The sequence below is a fragment of the Rhipicephalus microplus genome, chromosome X, assembly GCF_043290135.1.
Source record: "Rhipicephalus microplus isolate Deutch F79 chromosome X, USDA_Rmic, whole genome shotgun sequence".
Classification (NCBI taxonomy): Eukaryota; Metazoa; Arthropoda; class Arachnida; order Ixodida; family Ixodidae; genus Rhipicephalus; species Rhipicephalus microplus.
The window spans coordinates 37,536,523-37,561,110 of NC_134710.1; the positions used below are offsets into that span (position 1 = coordinate 37,536,523).

Consider the following 24,588-nt stretch of genomic DNA (forward strand, 5'->3'; position numbering starts at 1 on the left):
CACTGTTGTGTGAAGAATTGAAACACCATTTTCTGCTAGAGATGTATAGAAGCTTTACATTATTAATTTGCGAACGAGGTAACTTATCCTCCAATTGTGATAAAAAATTTACTGTTGCATAAAGAATAGAAGTGTTATTTTTTTATACATATCGATTGAAACTGTACATTATAAATTTAAGGGTAGAAATCGATTGAAACTGTACATTATAAATTTAAGGAAAGATGTGGGTCGAAAAATGCGATTTTTTTATTCAAGAATAATGATTTGTTTATTTTGACATGTTTTGTAAAGGTTAGTATCGACTGTTCCGAAAATAAAAATCTAAGTCGAGATGTACTCAAAATGTGTTAAAATTGTGCCTAAAGAGCACAAAGTGGATGCTTAAAGAACCAAAGTGCGCTGTCTGCTAGCGCCTCGTGACTGATAATGCGTGGTTAATCACCATTGTGGATAGCATGAGGAGATCAGCAAAGCCTGGTTTTTCAAATCCCCACAGTTTTGCGTGCTCCTGCATCACAAGAAATAAAAAAAAAGGCATGCTTCTGCCAAATTTTCTGAGTGCTGGGACTGGCTTTTAAATCGCGTTGTAAAATATGTGGCCAACTGAACAACCGACATGGCTTTAAGAACTCGGACAGATCTTTATTACCGTCCGCACGAGCCCAGAACGTAAAAGATGGCTTCTCGTCGTCTTCTTCCAACAAGTTCATGAGCTTTCAGGCACGCTGGCGCCAATCTCGTCATTTCCTTCTTTCAAACTGAATGCAGGAAATTTAATGTGGTATGGGTTGTGGACCGCTACGGTCGCGGCATGCCTTGTGTATTACGAAGCCTACTTGCAGGGTTCATGTCTTATCAAGCTCTGCTGCTGAACAATGTTTCTCTCGTATCTTTACCTTCATTATGGGCGAAAAAAGCTGTAGCAAGTGCTATCACCAACTAGTGAGGTGTTTGTCGGTGAACAAATTTTGAAGACTCCTGCTCAAATTGAAGCGACACACTAGCCAAATGGCAATCTTCTTTTTCCATTTTCCTGTGCTGCTGTCAGCCGTTTTGGTAGGCCTTTGGTAGGGGCCGGTACAACCGGTATTGCCAGAAAGAAAGCTTCCGAAACCCAAAGACATTTAAAAGGCGATGCATCCAATGAGTTTTCCATGTGCAGTGTGTCAGTACCTCTTGAGAAGATGATAGGACTTTTAGACTACCAAGAAATATCGCGAGAAAAATTCTTCCTTGAGTGCTGACATAATAGTATTGAACATCCTTGTGATTGGTGTGGTTTATTCAATATGTCACAGTTTGGAAATATGCGTTCGGGAACCAGCTGACAAATGCAAAGGCACTGTTTTTGGAACTACCATGAAAACACAGCAAGCGCCCCGAAAGTATTCTTTTGGCAACAAATATGCTACGGTGAGTTGCGTTGAGCGAGAAGTCCAGCGTAAGCGCAGCAACTGACAGACTAAGTACGAGCAGAACCTACTCCAGCGGGAACTCGCACAGTAGCTACGTTGTCAATGTGCAAAATGTGCAAGCTGGGTGTGCTTCCTTTTATTGATTGGGTAGCGCTTACTACATTACGAGACAGTGAACACCAGAAAAAAAATGTTTGCCGTACTAACAGCCGAAGCAAGAGCGTATCGGCACACGTAGACAAAAAAATCTCTCGTCAAAGAGTCTGCTCAAAAGAGCTGTAATGGAGAAACTCTTGTTGCAGGTTCATTTTAGTGGCGACAACTACTATAAGAACAATTTCCCCTTTTTGTGTGCAATTTTGATCGCATTTCACAACCTCTTTCATTAATATACATTCAATTTCAACTTTAAACTTGGTTTTTCTTTAAACATACTTTTTGACATTTTCAGCTTGCCCAGCTTGTTTTTAGTACTTCTGGTGCACCGATCTCCATAAAATCTTGCCCGCATTTTCTCTAAGGTGCGAGGAGTACAGTTATTTTCTCCAAATTTCAATATTTAAATGTTTGAAAATTTACAAGTAAACATTTACTAGGTTCTGGGTAATATAGAGTTCCAGTGTTTTGTTTGAATTTTTCAAGTCTGGCAAATATTTTGTATGCACTCTCTGGCTAATTCTTGATACTCTACAGTCAATTTGGAGCAATATGAGCCATCATTGGTAAAAAAATATAGAGGCTGAACAATTGAAAAAGGGCATGCACAAGACCTATGTTTTACATTTCTGTCACGGTGCAGAACAAAAAGTATGCAACTTGCAAGAAAACTAATTCTGTAGTGAATAAGAAAGACGTTGATACCATCAGGTCAGCTATCATCGGCACAAGAAGAAGGCACGAGATCGGCGATCAAGCACCGTCATCTGGGTTCGCCTGCGTTCCTTTAGAGCTACCACCCGCTTGCTCAGTCCTTCAATAAACCCCCTTTACATTTGGTGGAGGTGCTGGGTAACTGCATCACCTACACCCTGGAACTCCGATCCCGCACGCTGCCGTCGACCATGCAAGTTGACGCTGCCCAACAGACAGCACCTCTCGCGGCTCCTACTTGCCCCGGCCCGGTTCACCAGCGAGACCCCCCGATCTTTTCGGGCGCCGAAGACCAGGACGTCGAGGACTGGCTGTCGTCCTACGAAAAAGTCAGTGGACCAAACAGGTGGGATGACGCTGCTAAGTTGAGCACCGTCAACTTTTACTTGGCTAATGTGGCGAAACTGTGGTATACAAACCACGAATCCGAGTTCGAGAATTGGGCCACTTTCAAGCAGGCAATATCCTCAGTTTTCGGTCGCCCTGCCGTGCGGAAGTTGCGCGCCGAACAACGCCTGCGCTCACGGGCACAAGAACCTGGCGAAACGTTTACCGCCTATATCGAAGATATACTCGATCTCTGCAAGCGCGTCGATGCCGCAATGAGCGAAAGTGCCAAGATCCAGCACATTATGAAAGGTGTTGATGACGACGTCTTTCAAATGCTCCTGGCGAAGTCTCCTGGCACGGTGTCTGAAGTGGTAACTCTGTGCCAGAACTACGACGAATTGCGACGGCAACGAGCTCTCACCCGTCGTCCATTTCAGCCTAACCAACCACTCGCTGTCCTGGACGTCCTACCTGACCACTCCCGCCTTCTAGCACAAATGAAAGACTTTGTGCGTGAGGAGGTCGCACGTCAGCTTTCCCTCCTGCCGTTTTGTCAGCGCCAAGAGCTCCCGCAGCAGCAGAAAGAGCAACCACCGACACCGTTAGCTCCCATGCTCTGACATGCACTTCAGGACCAGATTGCCGAGGCTATGCCAGTGCCCTTTCAGCAGCAAGTTGTCGCCGCGCCCCTTACTTATGCTGACGCAGTAAAGAGGCAGCAGCCACACCAGCCCTCGCCGTTCAATGGACTGCCGCATGTCACCGCTCCTACTCAGTCTTCCGTCGCATGGGCTCCTCCCCTCGCTACCACAGCCTCGACTCAGCCGTACGCCGCGTGGGCGGCGCCCCTTGCTGCAAATGCCTGGCGAACGCGCGATAACCGGCCGATCTGTTTTGCGTGCGGCGGACCTGGCCATATCTCCCGATACTGCCGTCGTCGCGTGCCCGCCTACACAGACGTCCCACCACGAAGCAATTACATGGACCGACCACCTTTTGGTTATGAAAGTTCGGATCGTCAGTCAAACACGTCTTCCCGTGACTATCCGGCAACTTCGTCTCGTCGCTCACCTTCACCCAATCGACGCTCCTTGTCACCCATGCGTCCACGACCAGCCCCTCAAAATGAGGGAAACTAGCCGTCGCAGTTCAAGGGGCAAGAACTGCGCTATCGAAATCTTCAAGTCCTCGCACCTTGCCGTCAAATATCGTCGAAGTTTTTGTAGACGGCGCCCATGCATACGCTCTTGTGGATACCGGTGCCGCTGTGTCTGTTATAGACGCCAAACTTTGCCGCAAGCTCCGAAAGGTGACCACGCCGCTTGATATGTTCTTACGTGCAGCAAATGGAGAACCTGTTCGACCTATAGCCGCCTGCACTGCCCGACTCAAAATTGCGGAGGACCACTACATTGTTGAGTTTATCGTCCTTTCCTCGTGCTCTCATGACATCATACTTGGCTGGGATTTCCTATCCCGTAATCGTGCCGTTATAGATTGTGCCCGTTCCGAACTTGAACTGCTTCCGTTCTTCGAGCAGCCCTACGACCACACTAATCAAGCCGCGCACAAGCTAGTTGTCAAAGAAGACACTGACATTCCACCGACAACAGCTGTTTTGCTCCCTGTGGTCTCTGACGGCATGCGTGATGAAGTTGCATTTTTCGAGCCATCACGCCTCTTTCTAAGTCGGGAAACCACTTCTGCTCCCTTATTCAGCCCTCTCAATTTCTAATGGAGCCAGTGCTCTCTGCCTTACCAATCCCTTTCCGCATACCATCAAACTGTTTAAAGGCGAGTCTCTTGGATGCGTACAGCCCATTGATAACGGACAAATTTTTACCGTGCCGCAAGAATCATCCCAAAGTGACCTCGCCGCCGTCAGTGCTCTTAACCACTCTCATCTACAGGCTTCAAAAGTGTTCGATTCGGCGATCGCAGACGGACTGTCACCATCTGAACGATCTGAACTCCTCCAACTGCTGTACCAGTACCGCGAATCTTTCGATGTTGTTCAACCTTCACTTGGCCGCACTTCTACCACTCTACATTACATCGATACCGGCTCCCATGCGCCACTACGACAGCGACCATATCGTGTTTCTGTGGCGGAACGCCAAGTTATTACCGAACAGGTGAACGATATGCTGCAACGTGGCGTCATTCAACCTTAACAAAGTCCATGGGCCTCACCTGTAGTGCTCGTTAAAAAAAAGGATGGTTCCGTTCGCTTCTGTGTGGATTACCGGCGCCTAAATAAGATCACTCGAAGAGACGTGTATCCTTTACCCAGAATTGACGATGCCCTTGATACTTTACAAGGTGCCGAGTTTTTTTCATCATTAGATTTGCGCTCAGGGTACTGGCAGGTCCCCCTTGCAGATGCCGATCGACCAAAAACAGCCTTCTTGACACTGGACGATCTGTATGAGTTTAATGTCATGCCCTTCGGCCTCTGCAATGCGCCTGCCACCTTCGAGCGCATGATGGACTCGGTTCTTCGGGGTTTGAAATGGCAAATCTGTCTCTGCTATCTCGACGATATAGTCGTCTTTGCGCCAGACTTTGGAACACATCTCGAGCGCCTCAAACACGTCCTCACGTGCCTGAAGAATGCTCAGCTCCAACTCAACCTCAAGAAGTGTCACTTCGCTGCTCGGCAACTTACGATTCTCGGGCACGTCGTATCAAGGACGGTATACTTCCAGACCCGGCTAAGTTACGTGCTGTCGCCGACTTCCCCAAACCAACGACTATGAAGCAGTTACGGAGCTTCGTGGGGTTATGCTCCTACTTTCGCCGGTTCGTGCGCAACTTCGCCTCTATCACTGCGCCTTTGACCGAACTTATAGGCAGCACCACTGATATTTCGTCATGGTCTTCTGAGTGTGACCAAGCCTTCTGTACTCTTCGTCGTCTCCTCACTTCGCCACCAATACGATCCTACGGCAGCAACTGAGGTCCACACCGACGCCAGTGGTGTCGGCCTCGGTGCGGTTCTCGCGCAACGCAAGCCTGGATTCGCCGAGTATGTCGTCGCCTACGCCAGCAGAACTCTTACCAAGGCTGAATCAAACTACAGCGTCACCGAGAAGGAATGCTTGGCGATCGTTTGGGTGCTTGTCAAGTTCCGCCCATACATTTATGGCCGTGCTTTTGATGTAGTAACGGACCACCACGCATTATGCTGGTTATCGTCGCTTAAGGACCCATCAGGTCGTCTTGCCCGTTGGGCTCTTCGGCTTCAATAATATGACATTCGCGTGGTATATCGTTCCGGCCACAAGCATGCCGATGCTGATGCACTGTCACGATCTCCCCTATCCCCGGACATCGCATCTGTTTCCTCGGACAACACGTTGTCAGCGCTTGACGAGGACACCATCTCTTCTGCACAACGCAATGACCCATGGATCGCTTCGCTTCTTGACGCGTTATCCGAGGCACCGACACTGCCAACCACTCGAACCCTGCGCCGCCAGGCTCCGCACTTCAGTATTCGGGATGGCCTTTTGTACCGGCGCAACTATTCAGCAGATGGTAGGAAATGGCTACTAGTCATTCCCCGAACGCTGCGCTCTACCATCTGCGCGTCGTTTCATTCCGACCCGCAATGTGCTCACGCCGGTGTTTTCAAGACCTACGAGCGCCTACGAAAAAGGTATTACTGGCGCGGAATGTTTACCTTCGTCCGCCAGTTCATTCGCGGCTGCCACGAATGTCAGCGGCGGAAAAGCCCGCCACATCCTGCAACAGGTTCATTGCAGCCACTTCCATGCCCAGACCGCCCATTCGACCGTGTAGGAATTGACCTCTACGGACCACTACCATTAACAACGGCAGGCAACCGATGGGCTATCGTGGCAGTGGATCATCTAACACGGTACGCTGAAACTGCTGCTCTCCCCACAGCTGCAGCACAAGACGTCGCAACTTTCATACTCAATCGTTTTGTGCTTCGTCATGGTCCTCCTCGAGAACTCCTCAGTGACCGAGGGCGTGTTTTCCTCTCCGATGTAATACAAGCACAAGCTTCTTCAACGGTGCCATATGGTTCACCGGAAGAGTACAGCCTACCACCCACAGACGAACGGCTTGACTGAGCGGTTTAATCGTACTCTGTAGTGAATAAGAAAGACGTTGATACCATCAGGTCAGCTATCATCAGCACAAGAAGAAGGCACGAGATCGGCGATCAAGCACCGTCATCTGGGTTCGCCTGCGTTCCTATAGAGCTACCACCCGCTTGCTCAGTCCTTCAATAAACCCCCTTTACAATTCTAATATTTGCAATCAATGTAAAAATCTCTACAAAGAGACCAAATTTCATTGTTCTAGGGTAGAAATTTAATGTTACCTGGAAGGATGGATAGGCGCTTTGTATATTCTGGAAGCAGCGACACTGTTCATGTTGCCATTCCTTCAGACAAGGAAAACAGTCGTCACTAGACACACTAACATTGATGTGTTTTAGATTGTCTTACTTTAATCCTCTGAGCATGCTATCTCAATTGGGAGGTGCAATGACATTTGTTTGGCATATTCATTCTAGACACTTCATTGTAAGTTAGCCCAAAATAATTATGGGTGTTGTTATTTTGTTGTTTTAGATGTTACTTCTTAATTTTGCTGGTGATCCATAGTTATGCCTGTGGTTTTGTGTAGTTAATTTCGCCACTTGATTACTTTGCCTCAAACACTATACCTAGCACTGCTAGCCTCCGTCAGCGACAGAATACCGAGACTGGTGAGCAGCTCCTCCGCCAGCTGTGGAGGCCCACATGAGAACAGGGGATGTGGAAAAATTGAGCACATTGCTTAAGTGTGCTAGTCCTGGACGCAGCCCAACCCATGTCAGAATTTCGAAACCGAAGGCCATATGCAACACATCAAGAGCACTCCTTACACAAGCATTTCGTACTGCAACGACTTGAGAGAAACTATCAATGAGGTGTCTCAATCCACCTTGAAGAAGGTACTTGCGTGCTTCAGAATCGAAGGCGCGCAGTGTCAGATGGACATGGACTCGGGATCAAGCTTTTTTCAATCATCTCCGACGCTACAGCGAGACGTATTTTTCCAAAGGAGAAATATGTCTAGCTGGGGGTATACTTGCATGAAATGAAACAATTTAATTTTAGCGTGCGCAACAGCCTTGTGCATGCAGTGCACGAGAGGGAAAAAATCTGTGCATGCTCTGAACCAATGAAAAAAGCACGTGTTTGCGCACACTATATTTTGGTGCTTATGTTGCTCCCGCTACAGCTGTTCCAAGCGTATCTTACCCATGGCTCTCTTTTGCAAGAACGACGTTCTGACAGCAGCACGGAAGTCGTGGCAGCGAACGAAGTCTGTGTAATTCTCAGCATTGCTCTTGGTTCTACTGGTCTCACTGGCTTCATGCTTTTCAATAAATGTAGTTGCAAGTAGACGCCAGCAAATGTGATATGCGCGTCTTCCCTTGTCTTCGTTTTTTCGCGCACCACATGCTTAGTATATATCAAGACTTGATTTGGAACTTGTGTAAGTAACTTGAACTCTATCGGTGAACAGGTGCAGCAGATTGTGATCGCTGCTAAGCTGAAGCCCAATGCACCAAGACCGGGCACAGTCAGTTGGTTTGTGCCGGCTGCAGTGGTGGAAGTGTTGCGCCAAACTGCGCCAAGACATAGATGCTGCTACATGCTGCGCCAAATGGCTGTTTTTCGCGTATATTGCGCCATGCCTGCTCCGAGGCCAACGTTTTGTGACGCTCGCCTCCACGACCAATGGTTCCGAAACCGAAACAATGCTAAAATAGCAGCTAAGCCAAGCCTGTCTTCAGCCACTGCTAGCCGAGTGCGAAGCGTTGGCTAATGGCTAGAGAACGTTGCACCAGTCACACGTGCTGGGCGCATTGGCCGTTCCGGCAGGCAACGAAATGGCTTTTACGAGAAAAAGTAAGCCAACGGCACGAGGAAAGGTAAGCCTGTGGCATATGTCGTTGACGCCTGTTTTGTGTTGGCTTGAAAAGTTAAAGTGTTTGAGCCTCCGATTGTAATTCCTTGTAAAAACCTTGATGTTATTGTGCTGTTAAACCTACTGTTTATTGTCACGTTTTTGACGCACATTTTGTGCTGTTTTTGGGCGCATTTGCTTTGGATGTCCCCTCGTGTGACATCAGTAGCCCTTAAAAGCACCGGAATCATCGAGGGGCTCGTCTTTTCTTTGTTCGATACAAGTATTTAAGCGCACATTATTAGCTTTGAACTGACGTGAACAAAAATATAAAAGGCACGAGCGCCAATAGGTGCATTTATTAGCAAGTTATTCGTGGAGACATGTATTGCGGTATCACAGCTCATTATTTTACATTGTTTGTTTGCGATTTGTAACTGTCTCCACGCAGCACGGTTCAGCGCAGTAGCGGCAGTAGTTCGTACGAAGTGCTGCTGAAAAACATTTATTTACAGATGTTATTTACAGGGAGGGTGGGAACGGTCCTTAAGGGGCCGCCCCGTACAAACTAGGGAGCCTACATGAACAGCCGTTTTTAGGGTGGAGACATCTTAATAAGTGCCTTCAAGAAACTCAGCCAAAACCAGTGGGCAACGAGGCACGCTGTTGCCAGCTTCCACCAAATTCAGCATAGTTTTCTGTGCGCCGACATTTTGGAGCCAGCCGCCGCTCCCTCCAGCTACGCGAAGTACGGCGCAACAAAAAGGAGCCGACCGAGTGACAGCGGCGGTTCTCAGGGTCGTGTAAGCGACCCAGTTCTCAAAGTGAGCGCACGAAGAAATTCGCAGCCCACACACAAACACTTGCAACATAATACTGAGGTTACGCTGACAGGAACGCAAGCGTGGCAACAGCTCAGACTAGCGAGCGCATCTCCGTACGAACGCGTGGACGCGTCCCGTTTGTGAGCTTCCTACTCGCAATGCGTGGACGCAGCAACGACAACTTCGGTTATCTACTCATTCGCGAACACCGCGAAACACATATACGTGTGCCGCAGGAAAAAAAACAGTGAACGAAATACGCAGTACTCACAGAGCAAATACAAGACGCACTGGTGGACTCCCAGCCGTCTCGCTTCACTTGAGCCAGCCATAGTTGTCGTCGGCCAGGGCTCGCTGGGAAGCGGAACATTCGCACCCCCTTTCTGTTGTGGTTAGTGCAGAGCGGTACGCAGCATCCAGGCATTCTAAGGCTTCACCGGCAACGTTTAACACGCTACCGCAACGTTCAACGCCGTATTATTGAGAACTAAACGCAATCGGGCGTAGACGCAGTGCGGGCGCCAAGATGGGGCGACAGCGCGGCGTTGCTGTCTGGCAACATTGTGTTTTGGCGGGCGGCGGTGCGTTGGCGGCATGTAGTGGGTCAAAGGCTGACATCACCCTAAAAACGGCTGTTCATGTAGGCTCCCTAGTACAAACACTAGGTGAGCTCCCTCTTACGGGAGCCCATTGGCGTTGGCCGCGGCCCGGGCACGCTCGACCACGGCCCGTTGGGCCGTCAGGTCAGAGCAGCCGAGCAGGGCTGCCTCCCAGTCCTCCCGCGAAGGGTTGGGTAGCGGGGTAAGGTTTGGGGTTTTTTTGGCATGCCCACACCATGTGGAAAATGTCAGAGGAATTTTCCTCACAATGCGGGCACTTCCCCGTGCAAGCGGGGTCAAAGTGTTTTATGATTGCCGGGCACAATAGAGTTTTTGTATAAAGGCGAAGGAGGATTCGCTCCTCCGCCTTCGTGAGGCCCTTACAGGATTTCGGATAGACGTTATGGCCGGATTGATAAAATTGTGTGACCTCCTTAAAGGTGTAGGCGAGATTGGGTTCGAGTTCCGGATCGGTAGGGGACGAGGGTGGTGCCCGGAGAGTGAGCGCGCGGGCGGCGGCATCGACCATCTCATTACCATCGAGGCCTGTGTGAGCCGGAGCCCATGTGATCGTTCAGTGCGCGGGGGCACCTAGGTAGCTGCTGTTCTGCAAAATTTTATAAGCACGGTATGGAATATATCCCTGTTCAATATTGCGACAGGCACCCCTTGAGTTGGTGATGATGACCCGCGAGTCCTGATCTGCGGTGGCTAGTGCGATGGCGATCTCCTCCGCGTGCGTAATGTTATTTGCACAGAATGTGAGTCCGTTTACAACGGTGTTTTGGTGGACGACCGCAGCCGTGTACCAACCACCGTGGTGCGGGCCGGAGGCGTCCACGTAGAATACTTCGAATTTGTGGCCGTAGTGTCGAGCCAAGGCTTTCGCCCGCGTGAGGAGTCGGCCACTGTAGTCGTCTCGGGTCATGTTAGCCGGAAGAGGGTGCACGTGCAAGGAGTATCGCCAAACTTCTGGAATCCGTACGCGCTCTTCCGTGTGTATTGAATGATTGATGTGTAGCCGGGCAAGGAGGCGGCGACCCGACGGTGTTTTAGAGAGTCTAGTATATTGGTTTGTCAAGTGCGCCTCTCTCAGCTCCTTGAAGGTGTTCACCATTCCCAAGCCCAAAAGGCGCTGGTTAGAGGTGCTGACAGGAAGGTCGAGGGCGCGCTTGTAGATTTTGCGGAGAATGACTTCGAGTGCATTCTCGTCGGATTTGCGTAGGTGGAGGTATGGAGCCGAGTACAGGACTCGGCTGGTTACGAATGCATGCGCCAGCCGCAAGGCATCTTTGCATCGTAACCCCCCGCGCTTGTTGGAAACCCGGCGGACCATCCGGCCCACCTGGTCCCCCACCATACGCAATTTGGCCAATGTTTTGTCTGCTCTGCGATTTTTGTGTATAAAAAGCCCTAGTATTCTAATCTCATCGCGTTTGGGTATGGGTCCGCTGTGAAGGGAGAGGTCGATTTTTGAGGTGCACTTTGGTGATGGGCGTATGTGCACGAATTCTGATTTGGACGGGGAGCACTGAAGGCCGCAGCGACGGGCATAGTCATCCACGATGTCCGCCGCTTGCTGCAGGCTTGCCTCCATGTCTCCTGCCGAGCCGTGTGACGCCCATATGGTGATGTCGTCGGCGTACAGCGCATGCTGTATGCCTTCGACTTTCGCCAGCTGAGCGGGGAGTCTCATCATTGCCACATTGAATAGGAGGGGCGAGAGGACCCTGCGGAGTCCCTCTCGTGCCTAATCGGTAAGGGCCGTGTTCAATGTCCTGAATCCGAATGTATGATTGTCGGTCAGTGAGGAATTGTTTAATATAGTTGAAAGTGTTTTGGCCGCAATCCACCTGTGAGAGATGTGTTAGAATAATTTCGTGGGTCACGTTATCAAAGGCCCCCTTCAGATCCAAAGCGAGCACAACTTTGTAATTCAGGGGATACTCGACTGGATCGAGGATCTCATGGTCGAGCTGAAGGAAGACATCCTGCGCGGACCAGTGTGGGCGGAACCCGAACATGGTGTCTGCAAATGCATTTTTGGTCTCCAGGAATGCGGATAACCTGTCGCGCACCATCGTCTCCATTAATTTTCCCACACAAGAAGTAAGGGAGATGGGGCGGAGGTTGTTCGTGTTAATGGCTTTGCCCGCTTTGGGTATGAAGGTGACCAGGGCGGTCTTCCACTCAATTGGTAGGCTTGTTTTCCCGATCCAAATGGAATTGATGTAGGCAAGGAGCTTGGTGTAGGCCGAGTCAGGAAGATTGGCAAGTAATTGCACGGTAATTTTATCCCTTCCTGGCGCCGTTCCTCGCCTCATTTTTGCTAGGGCTGCCTTCAGGTCGTGTAACTGGAACAGTTGATCCAGCTCCGTGTTCTCGGTACCTGCATACGAGTACGCCGCCCCTCGGGAGTCCCGCTGTGTGCATAGATATTGGTCTCGGAGTTTACATGCCAATTTGGCTGCGTCTCCGTCGAAGCTGTGAAATGCTTGTTGCATGTGCTTTTGTGTCTCTGTTCGAGTTTGGGTCGGATCAATCAAGGTGCAGAAGAGGCGCCAGGTACTCCGGCTGGACATTTGTCGAGCGGCCGTGTTGCAACGGTCTACCCAGTTAGAGTCAGCGAGCTGGGCTGCGTACTCTGCTGCTCGCTGGGTGAGCTCAGCGATGCGAATTTTGAGCTTTCGGTTGTGTTTTTGCCGGCGCCATCGACGGACGAGGCTGCGCCGGGCCTCCCAGAGGTGAAGGAGATGGTTATCCTCCGCCGGAGTCGCTTCGGAGAGTTTAATTTGTGTTTCTGTGGAGCGTAATGAGGAAATCAGTTGCTGGGACCAAGCATGGTATCCTTGCTCCTCAATGGGTGTCGAATTGGCGTATATTTGCCAAAACTTCGTGTAATCGGGTAATTTTGCCTCTCCGTAGGGTCTTGCCAAAGGATAGGTGCGAATGGTGGTGTTGAGTATGCAGTGGTCGCTGCCGAGGGTCTCCTCAGTGTTAACCCAATCCGCATACTGGATGTTTTTTGTGAGGGTAAGGTCCAGACATGTGTCCCGGGTCACGGAGTTACCCACGCGAGTTGGGTAGGCAGGGTCGGTGTGAAGAGTTAGGCCCAGCGTGGACATAAGTTCCGCCAATTTACGTCCACGTTTCTCTTCACGTGCATACCCCCAGAGTGTGCTGGGGGCATTAAAATCACCCACGATCACCAGAGGGTCCCTGCCTGCAGCCTTTAAGGCGCGGCTAAAAAGGTCTGCGATTGTAATGTTGCTTAGTTTCGGTGAGCAATAAATGTTTAGCTCGTGCAGTGGCGGGTCCTGTTTACGCAGCGGAAGGAGTGTCACCATCACGTACGAGAAAGCTGGCTTAAGGTCGAGATCAACTAGGTTGGCCGTATAATTTTTGTGCACGCAGATGCAAGATAAAGGGTGCTGCTGAAACGTAGTATAGTTTGTGAGTGTGGCAGCACTCCCTGGCTCCTGGAGGGCTACCACAGCAGGAAGGTTTTGAAATGCTGCAAGGAAAAGCCGGAGGTTGGCGCGCTTAGTGTGAGCCTTAAAGCCCCGACAATTCCACTGGGTGATTTGGATGGGAGTGGCCGTATTGGATCGTGGGGACTTCCGAATTCTAAGGGTGCCTGCCATGGTCAGTGGAGTTAACGAGCGATTGCGGTGGCGGTGCTCCCGAGCCAGCACTCGCTGGCTCGGGAGCTCCTCAATTCCGGAGGCGGAGCAGCTGTCATCATCCTCAAATTCGATCTGTCGTCGAAGCGTTTTAAGGTACCGGCCGGACACGTCCTTAATTGGGCCAGTTCGCTTGGTGAAACGCGCAACTTGTTGGGCTATCAGGGTTGGGATAGATTCTGTCATTTTAGCAATGGCGGCATTTAAAGCCGCTGAGATTTGGGTTTCGATGGCAGTTATATGGCTGTCCATACGGACCTCAAGGGTGTTCACACGAGCCTCGAGTGCGGCAACCGCGTCCGCTGCCGTCGCCCCGGTCTCACTCTTCATTACCTCTACTGCGGGGGGAGGAGGAGGGGAGACTAGTTGGGTCTGTTTGGCCTCGGCTGCCGCTAGTCTTCTCTGTAACGATTCGATTTGTGCCTGAAGTTTGGCAATAATATTTTGGTCGGCGTTACGCGATGAAGAGGGGATGATAGGGGGGATGAGGAGGCAGCTTTACCCGTACCATCCACCTGGTTTCCGTTTTTGACGGCGTTGGCCCATGGCCCGGCTTCGCCGCATGGTTGCGCCGTCGGCTGCTTTCCGGTTCCTCCAGTAGGGGAAGCAGGCTTGTCTGTCTTGGCGACTTGCCGGCGTGGTGGCTCACTGGGAGTCTGATCTTTGCGTCGTTTCTTGGACGCCCTTTTGGACTTTCCGCCCTGTTGTGCGGCCACCTTGGAATGCTCGAGAGTTTGTGGCGTGTGCTCCACCGCACACAGAACATACGGGTACACATTCATGAGGGGCCCGCACCCCCTCCTCCACAAGCGGAACCTGCTGTCCACACAGGCCACACGTATCCGGTCGTGGGTTGGGACAAGTGTCCACCCGATGGCCGACGACACTGCACTTGCCGCAGGCCGGGATCGTCTGGTAGTAGGGTTTGACGGGGATCAGCATTGTGTCGTAGTGAACAAAGCGTGGCTTCTCCTTGCCGGCGAAGGTTACACGCGCCTTGTTCGATGTGCCAAATTTACGCACCTCGACGATGGTGCCTGACCTCCACCGTACGCTCTCTCGGATCGTCTCCGTCGTATCTGTGTTGCGGACTACGATGACTCCGTGGCAGACATTGCTACCATCTTGTCGCAGGTACCCGTTGAGCAGAACCTGCCTGTGCTTGATGTTTACCGCGAAGTCCCCGATGATTTTGTCTGCAGTGTCAGGGTCCGGGGTGTGAATCACGATCAAATTTTGCTGTCTCGATGGAATAACTGTCAGCGTCTCAGCTCGCTCGGGCCCGAGGTATGCCTTAAACGCGGTCCCAAACAAGTTCTCTGAGAAAGCATCATGCAATGAGATGCACTCTCGTGGCTTTACGACTATGACATAGTCGTCCGGACTCGGTTTCGGAAACGGGCAGGCTTCCATTTGGTGAAAAACTTGCCCTTGCGTCCCACAGCACGCGAAGCGGGAGGCTGCGTCTTGTCAACTGGCGTGCCGGATGCCGGGGCAGCGGCGGACGCCGCCTTCTTGGCGTTGGCTTGCAAGCGGCGTTCCACCGCGTCGTTGGGAGCTTGGCTCCGAAACCTCGGTGAAGAAGCAGAGTTTGGAGTTTCGGAAGTCGTAATCGTCTCCCACGTCATGGAATGTGGGTTGTATCCACGCTGCATGAGAGTAGCGTCCATGTTGCCTCGGAAAGCCGGTCCCACGCCGCCAGGCATCTGCGTCGCCAACGTGGTCGGGTGATGATCGGCCGGAAAGTTGTTAAAAACCGGCCCACCTGGATGACACTGGTATCCATGTGTTGCCTGTGAGTTCGAAACGATTGATACTGGTCTTGACGGGGTACTGTGAAGTTGCCCGTGGTTCCAGCCGAAAATCAGCGGAGCCGAAGCGCAGCACGTCCTACATCATCGCGCGCTTGCAGCGCGCCCCCTCGTACGAAGTGACCGTGCGGCATCAGCAGCCACGTGTTATGTATTGATGTGCGCATTAAGTTATTATCGTGTAATCGTGATCTGGGCCATGTCGCGCTTATCTGTACTGACTGAACTCATAATATACCGAATTTCGGATTTTTAAAATTGGTCGGTAGGATGTGAAACACGGTTGTGAAAATTAACAGCGCGCCTGTCGCCGTGGATTTTTATATAATCATAGCATTGTATAATGATATTACCGCGCCTTGCCGTACCTATTTCAGTTATTATTTGTGCTATAGTGTGGCTCAATTTACCGTGCATTTGCAAAAATAGATATCCAAGTTTGTGTTTAAGTTGTATATCAGAAGTTTGTGTAATCAGGGCAACATTTTCTTTCAGGTCGTCAAAGCAAGTTTAATAACCAAGTGCTCAATGAGATTGATTCCAACGGTGACGTCATCTCTGTTTGGTGCAGACAAGAGATAAAACAAGAGGAAGCGTTCTGCACCATCTGAAACACTATCATAAACTGTGCACAGCATGGTGTAGCAGCTGTCAAGCATCATGCTGCCAATAAGAGTCCCGTTGAATTGTGCACTCAACATAGAGATGCTTCTGGTGTTCTAAAGAAGCCTGCTACTAAGCAAGTTCAGCTGGAATCATGCTTTGCAACTGGGCCAGGACTTTCGGAGGCAGACCGTGCTACTCGAGCAGATACTTATTTTGCGATTGGAGTGGCGTTGTCTGGGATCCCTTATACATACGGGGATGCAGCAACGAAGATGATACTGTTGATGTTTCCAGACTCTGAAATAGCCAAGGAGTTCCAGTGTGGTAGGAAGAAGCTATCGTACAAAATTTCAGATGGCCTAGGTTCATGTTTTACGAAGGCAGTCACAGATGAACTGAACAGGCCACACACATATTATACAATTCAGAACGAGGAAACACTGCTCCCAGAGCAACGCTGCCAACAGCTGGACGTGATGGCCAGATATTTTTCTGATACACAGAAGCGTGTTGTTGTTGAGCATTTGCGCTCTTATCACTTGGGCTCTGCAACAACAGAAATCTTGCTGGCACATGTCAAAGAAGCCCTGTAAGATTTGCCTGCAAGGAAGATGCTCTGCTTTTACAGTGACGGGCCCAACGTCATGCGAAGTTTAAAAAAAAAAAAACGTTTTAAAGAAGATGTGAATCCAGCTTTGCTGGACATTAGTGAATGTAGTTTGCACAAGGTGCATAATGCATTTGCAAAAGGTCTCGAAGCATTTGGTGATACTGTATAAACAACGTTGCTTGACATATACCACTTTTTCAAAAATTCAGCTGTACAAAGTGCTACGCTGAAGGCAACACGGAGATTCCTAGGCTTGCCTGAAAATGTCCTTCTGCGGCATGAGAGCTCGCGATGGCCGACGCTGAGTTCAGCTTTGGATAGATTTATCCAGCAACATGAAGCTGTCAAGGAAACAGTTCTGGGTGCCCAACAAAAAAGTAGAGCGGGTGGCAATATTTATAGGCATCTGAAAGAAAATATAATGAAAAAGGATCTACTTCCCAAGGCAGTCTTTCTTCGAAATGTCGCAGATGTGTTTGTACTACTCAAATGGACCTGTATGTGTGTAGCATGTAAGTATGGGAGCAAAATTTAGAGACCAAGCCTTTTTGTTTAATTACTCATCAATATTGTAACAATACCAACTGCTTTTGAATATGGATAGTTCATTTTGCTGTAAAATAACCAAGAAAGGCCTAAGAAGAAAAAACTCTTGCATACTTTTAAGCTGTAGTCATTAGTCTATGTTCATCATCATCAGCCTCACTACGTCCACTGCAAGACAAAGGCCTCTCCCATGCTCCGCCACCTGACCCGGTCCTGTGCTTGCTGCTGCCAATTTATACCCGCAAACTTATTAATCTCAACTGCCCACCTAATCTTCTGTCTCCCCCTAACCCGCTTGCCTTCTCTGGGAATCCAGTTAGTTACCCTTAATGACCAGTGGTTATCCTGTCTGCGCGCTACATGCCCGGCCCATGTCCATTTCTTCTTCTTGATTTCAACAATGACATCCTTAACCCCCGTTTGTTCCCTAATCCACTCTGCTCTCTTCTTGTCTCTTAAGGTTACACCTACCATTTTTCTTTCCATCGCTCGCGGCGTCCTCAATTTAAGCTGAACCCCCTTTGTAAGTCTCCAGGTTTCTGCTCCATAGCTAAGTACCAGCAAGATACAGCTGTTATATACCTTCCTCTTGAGGGACAGTGGCAATCTGTCATAATTTGAGGGTTTGCCGAATGTGCTCTACCCCATTTATATTCTTCTAGTTACTTCGATCTCGTGGTTCGGCTCCGCGGTTATTACCTGCCCTAAGTAGACAAGGTCTTTTACAACTTGAAGTGCACTATTACTTATCTCGAAGCGCTGCTCTCTTCCGTAGTTGTACATTACCTTAGTGTTCTGCGGATTAATTTCAAGACCCAACTTTCTGCTCTCCTTGTCTAACTCCGTAATCATGAGTTGCAATTCGTCCCCTGAGTTACTCGGCAATGCAATGTCATCGGCGAAGTGCAGGTTACTAAGGTACTCTCCATTAACTCTTATGCCTAACTGTTCCCATACTAGGCTTCTGAAAACCTCCTGTACGCGGGAAACAGCATTGGGGAGATTGTGTCCCCCTGCCTTACACCCTTCTTGATTGGTATTCTGTTGCTTTCTTTATGAAGCACTATGGTAGCAGTTGATCCCCTGTAGATTTCTTCCAGGATGTTTATATATACTTCATCGACGCCCTGATTTCGCAGTGTCAGCATGACGGCTGATATTTCTACTGAATCAAACGCCTTCTTGTAATCTATGAAGGCTATGTATGGTGGTTGGTTATATTCTGAGCATTTCTCTATTACCTGATTGATAGTATGAATGTGGTCGATGGTTGAGTAGCCTGTTCGAAATCCTGCTTGTTCCTTTGGTTGATTGAATTGTAATGTTTTCTTTATCCTGTTAGCAATTATCTTTGTAGATAGCTTGCATACTACAGAGCGCAAGCTGATCGGCCTGTAATTCTTCAAGTCCTTGTCATCTCCTTTATTATGTATGAAGATTATGTTAGCATTTTTCCAAGACTCTGGTACTCTTCCCGTCAGGAGTCTATGTTGGCATATCTTAAATATCACTTTTAATTAAGCACTTTTTTTTCTGTGGCGGCCTTAAACAATAAGGGGTGAACTTAAGTAATCTCAGGAACAAGATGAGTTACAGGAAAGCTAATTAAATATGTGAATTCAGCAGAAAAAACTGTATAATCCTGTGCTGTTTGATCAAGATCACTGAAGAAATAAGAAAAATGAATGTCTAAGACCAGTGTGCCCCCTTAATGACATTTTTCATCTCCTGGGACAGTTTGCCAGTGTCCTGTCTAGTGACTGCACCTCCGACTTCGATTGCACACTCTTATAATAGTAGTTGTCACTTACGCAACATCACTTCCCTCGTTAAGAGCCACGAATCTATTCTGAAGCGAAACTCTGAATTCTTGTATTTTTCCTCTCAACGCTAGCTCATTACTTGGCTTCTTGCGTATCACAGTTTATGCCTTTGCTTTTTTAGGTCTAGGTTAATTCGAGCTCTTGCCATTTTGTGGTCACTGCATTAGATCTTGACAACTAATTCTACATCCTGTACAATGCCCAGGTGTGCATACAGAGTGAAGTCTGTTTTAGTTTCGCTATTTGGACTCTGCCACGCCCACTTACTGTTAGCCCGTTTTCTGTAGAAGGTATTCAATATTTATAAATTATTATGTTCTGTAAACTCAATAACTACCAAAAATCGGGTGTAAGCATTAAAGGACAAGGAAGGCAAGGTCACAACCAATATGGATAGGATAGTTGAGGCGGCAGAAGAGTTCTACAGAGAGCTGTACAGAAGCCAAAACAGCTTGGATGATATTCTAAGAAGCAATAATAGCCCAGAGGAATTTGACATCCTACCAGTAATGAGAACAGAAGTAAGGAAAGCCCTAGAAGGAATACAAAGAGGCACAGCCGCTGGTGAGGACAACGTAAGAGCAGACCTGCTGAAAGATGGCAGAGAGATTGTGATAGAAAAACTGGCCAACTTATATATAGAGTCTCTCGACGACAAGGGTACCGGAATCTTGGAAAAACGCCAACATCATCTTAATCTATAAGAAAGAAGACGTCAAGGACTTAAAAAAAATCACAGGCCGATCAGCTTACTGTCAATTCTCTTCAAACTTCTTAGAAAAGTAATAGATAATAGAATTAGGGTGGCATTATAATTCAATAAAACAAAAGACCAAGCATGATTTTGTACAGGCTACTCCACAATAGACCATATTCATACTATCAATCAGGTAATAGAGAAATGAGCGGAATACAACCAGCGCCTATACATAGCCTTCATAAATTACGAGAAGGCGTTTGACTCAGTCGAGACATCAGCAGTAATGCAGGCACTATGAAATTAAGGCATCGACGAACCCTGCATAAGCATACTGAAAAAAATCTACAGTGGATCCACAGCCAGCATAATTCTCCAAAAAGAAAGCGACAGAATCCCAATAAACAAGGCCGTACAGCAGAGAGACATGATCTCTCCAATGCTATTCACAGAATTTTTACAGGTTTCAGGGCCCTAGGTTGGGAAGAGTTAGGGGTAAGAGTTAATGAAGAGTATATGGCAACCTGCAGTTCCCCGATGACATTTTTTGGTCGAGTAACTCGGGAGATGAATTACAGTTCATGATTACAGAACTGGACACGGAAAGCAGAAGAGTAGGCCTGAAAATTAATATGCATAAAACTAAAGTAATGTGCAACAGTCTTGCCAGAAAACAGTGCTTTGCGATAAGTGGAGAGTAATTGGAAGTGGTTAAGGAATATGTCTACTTAGGGCAAATAGTAACCACAGAGCTGAACCACGAAAGTGAAGTAACTAGTAGAATTAGGATGGGGTAGATCACATTAAAGGGTTACCGACACAAAATTTCGGCGTCGAGATAGCCTGTGGGGTCAATTCTCGTGAACATTCGTATATCATCTGCAAGATATCAACAGCGAATATAGCTTGTAAGGTATTTTAAATTAATTTTGAAGTTTTCACGAGCATCTACTCCATAGTGCTATAGACACCCTCGGAGGTGACCCCGAGTTGACCCCCTACTTCCCTCACATTACCACGCTGCAGTCAACAAAACAAGTTATGATGACGTCATAGCCGCCATTTTTCTTTTGACGCATTAGTTTCCGAAGGCTATATTTCTCGACAGCTGGTTGGGAGTGCATGGCCATGGCGCACGCTTAAAAAGTTTTGCGTTTGGCGGCATTCCAGTGCCGTTTGTTATTCGAAATTAATTCTTGATGCAAATCGTGCGGAAGTGCGTCGCAGTTTTGTGTGCCGACGTGGTCAAGAGTTGCACACGCTAGGTGGCAACAGTTGCACCTAGTTGTTGGAACTCTCTCATACCGAAACTGATCGATGAGGGGCCTGTAATTAATTAACGCGTGATGCAGCAAACAATGTGTCGTGTCATGACTAACAGCCCTACTGCAACGCATTGCAGCAGAAAAACGCGAGGCCAAATTTTTTGTGTCAGTACCCCTTTAAGCAAACATTCTGAAATCATGAATAGTAATCTACCACTAGATCTCAAGAGAAAGGCATGTAACAGCTGCATCTTGCCGGTACTTACCAAGGGTGCAGAAACCTGGAGGCTTACAAAGAGGGTTCAGCTTAAATTGAGGACAACGCAGTGAGTGATAAAAAGGAAAATGATATGCGTAACCTTAAGAGACGAGAAGAGAGCAGAGTGGGTGAGGGAAAAACCGGGGTTAAGGATATAGTTGAAATCAAAAAGTGGACATTGGCCAGGCACGTAGCATGTAGGCAGAATAACCGTCTATCCCTGTACCGCTGGTCATTAAGGGTAGCTGACTGGATTCGAAGAGAGGGAGACAGAAAATAGGATGGGCAGATGAGATTAAGAAGTTTGCAGGTATATAACATGGCAGCAAAAAAGCACAAGGCCGGGTTGATTGGCAGACCATTGAAGAAGCCTTTGCTCTGCAGAGGGCACAGTCAGGCTGATGATGTTAATGACTAGCAGATTTGGGCAGAAACGCCCAAAATATCGTTTTATAGGCACTATAAAAACTATGAGAACCTAGCTCAACTTCCAATTCATGCTCGTGTATTAAAGTGGCGCGACAGAAGCACAAGAAACAAAATATAGGCCTTTGCTGAAAATAGCAGGAAGCAATACTTTTTTTTGCCTTAGGCTCAAACGAGGTAAAAACAACGAATGATGAAGAAATATATTTAAAGAGGTGAAAATTGAGTGATGTTGAATGTTTTTCAGGCCACTTGCCATTTATATGGCCCTTTACGTGCAAGAGGCACACAGAAATGCAGTGCACAAAAGACACGCGTACCATGCAGTAATATTTCACAGTTTGTTCTCCTGCCTTCATTATGCCAGCTTTCCTCTGTGGGAATTCTTTAAGTACTCTTCAGCAGCTAGTCAGCTAACGCGCCAATGAGTTCACTGAATTCAATGTGAGCATTTCAGCCAAGTACAACAATAAGACCACTGCATGAGAATTTTCTTTGCCTATCGCGATGTTCTAGTCCATGACAAGATGGTGGCTCACGCTGCATATGTGGGTGCAAGATCAAGTCTATGAACAGAGAGAGGTAAATCTTTACTAATAAAATAATGTTGTGCAGGGAAGGATGGCAATTTGGTGCAAGCAGTCGTCCTGGCTTTCCTATGTTGAAAATGTCACGTGATCAATGTGCACACTAGTGGAGGATGGTGCACATCTCCACCTTTACCTTGGCCACAACCTATATGCACTGCGTACCTGTGTATCAAGCCTTGAAGGCCACGTAACATTTTCAAGACAAGGGCAAGTGACAGGCAGCACGAAGCATTCACTTCCCGCAGTTGGAAGTAATGGCAGCAGCACTGCGACAGCCAGTGTTTGTTGTCATTGAGTAAGGTAGTACATTTGCTTGCCTGTGAGGAAGTGATGCTAAGCTTGTTAATTTAGTAAGCAAGTATTTATTGCACAGCAAATAAAAATATGGGCCTTATTCAGTGCAGTTGTACCATACTTTGAGATTGTTACAAACTGGAGCTGTGTGAACAGAAAAATTATGGGTGCGAAGCGAATCAGAATGTCGAAGATTTAATGCGAATCGAATAGAATATTTTTGAAATATTTTTACGACATTTTTCCAACACTTCAAAGTGACATTGTAGAAAAAAAAAAAATAAGGAGTTGGAGAGGATTCCTAAGTATATTCTTATGAGACAGCAACACGAAAGTGTTCCTTTTGGCTAGGTTAATGAAATGCTGAAAGGGTGGTATTTCACAGTAGTATTATAAAGAATGAGACAATGCAGAGGTCAAATAGTAGTGATGAACATGTTATGGTGCAACAGAAGTGTTGCTGACATTTGACATATGAAAGGAAAAGGCACTAACTACAAGCTGTCGCGAATGGAGAGAGAGAGGCACTATTTCCTCAGCCTCTCCTCTTTCAACTGATGTGGCAGACAACGGTGTGCTGTCTTTGAGTCCTCGAGTTCTAAATCTGCCTCATAGATGTCAATTAAGAACATCTGAAATTTTGGATGCTAAAAATCTTTGCTATCTGACTTATCAGACTTCCTGCCCAAATTTCAGGTACAAAACAGTCTTAGTTGAGCCGTCACCTCTGCCACGTCTGCCATCTTTGTATTGAAACCAGAGCCTGAAAGGCAGCTTTGCTGTAATACAACAGTGTGATGGAATGAAGCGTATTGAAAATCTGAAGCGGCCACTGCCAATTTTGGACATGAACTGTTTTTGTCTTTGGGAAGTTCAAATAGTTTGAATAGTAAAATTTTATTGCTACTTGAATCTAATAATAAACACTATCAGAAAGATGTTTGGAATTTCAAATATTTGCACACACTTAATTGTAAATAGTTCACCTTAAAGTGAAACTGCGGCTTTTCATTCAAGGAGCTTCTCTATTACACCTTTAAATTTAGGTTTAACTCATTGCAACTGTAAAATAAATCATTTTGAGCCCAAAGCTTGCCATGTTAAGGCCAACGCCTTGTTCACTTCATCTTATGTTTCACAGCTACCCGTATTGATATCTTCAATCGTTTATGTAATATTTTTCTGTTACAGGACCAAGTATGATGCAGTGATGTTTTATTGAAAAGACAACAGCAAAACTCTGAGGAATTTACCTCAGAGGTTACAAATGAATGATAGTAATGTCCCCAGTCTTCAAAAACAATGCCCCCCCCCCCCCTTCCCTCTCACTCGGCAACAAAAAAAGTGTACTGCACTGACTTCCACTTTCACATATGGACGGGCATTTTAAAACAAAGGACCGGCACGCTAGTTGCGGGTGCACTTCTAGAGGCTGTCCTTGGAGAGGTGGTCGACTAGAACACTTTGGTGGCAGCTTAGGGGGCCTTCGAAGGTCCCGTGAAAGACAGCATGTCGAGAGACCGGTCAAGAGCAACGTACATGTAACTGGGGTCAAATGCCAATGAATAGACCGGGCTGTTACGTTTGCCAACGTAATACATCTGTAAAGAATAAGCAATTCCACTTGAGTGACAGTGTTAGGATCAGTCATGAAAATAGGCGCACAGCACAAACACATGACACGAACAACCAAGAGGTAAAGCGTTTCCCCTCTTGATCACTTGTGTTGTGCACTCAACAGCAACATGACTCATATGTCTTGACTGAGCTAAATCTCCACCTTGTCAAGCATTTGGATGTGTCTAAAACAAGCCTTGTATTGCGTCCATGTGTACACAAAGCACTCTTTAGAGATGCCAACTTTGGAGCAATATATATATATATATATATATATATATATATATATATATATATATATATACACACAGTAACGATCACAGTGAATACAGGTGCACTTGACATCCTCTGCTTGAGTGATGTTGGAGTTGGTAAACTGTAAA

At 47.6% G+C, this 24,588-nt stretch overlaps 1 protein-coding gene and 1 long non-coding RNA gene across 4 annotated transcripts in view; one reads left to right on the forward strand and one right to left on the reverse strand.

The window, feature by feature from the left end:
- Nucleotides 1–8,051: 8,051 nt before the first annotated feature.
- LOC119175825 (uncharacterized) lies at nucleotides 8,052–23,526 on the forward strand. 2 transcript variants are annotated; one of them, XR_005110362.2, is made up of 3 exons: nucleotides 8,461–8,580; nucleotides 15,968–17,200; nucleotides 22,320–23,526. It is a non-coding gene; the product is annotated as an uncharacterized LOC119175825 (long non-coding RNA). The 2 variants fall into 2 exon arrangements; XR_012886628.1 differs by lacking the exon at nucleotides 22,320–23,526 and having other exon boundaries at nucleotides 8,052–8,580; nucleotides 15,968–17,120.
- A 260-nt stretch (nucleotides 23,527–23,786) lies between these two features.
- The window catches only part of LOC119175823 (F-box/WD repeat-containing protein 4), a 46,496-nt gene continuing 45,694 nt past the window's right edge, over nucleotides 23,787–24,588 (reverse strand). For both annotated transcript variants that reach the window (XM_037426818.2, XM_037426817.2), the window contains one exon: nucleotides 23,787–24,189. In XM_037426818.2, coding sequence (XP_037282715.1) covers nucleotides 24,064–24,189 — 126 coding nt within the window. In that variant the 3' untranslated portion in view covers nucleotides 23,787–24,063. The remainder of the gene's footprint in view (nucleotides 24,190–24,588) is intronic.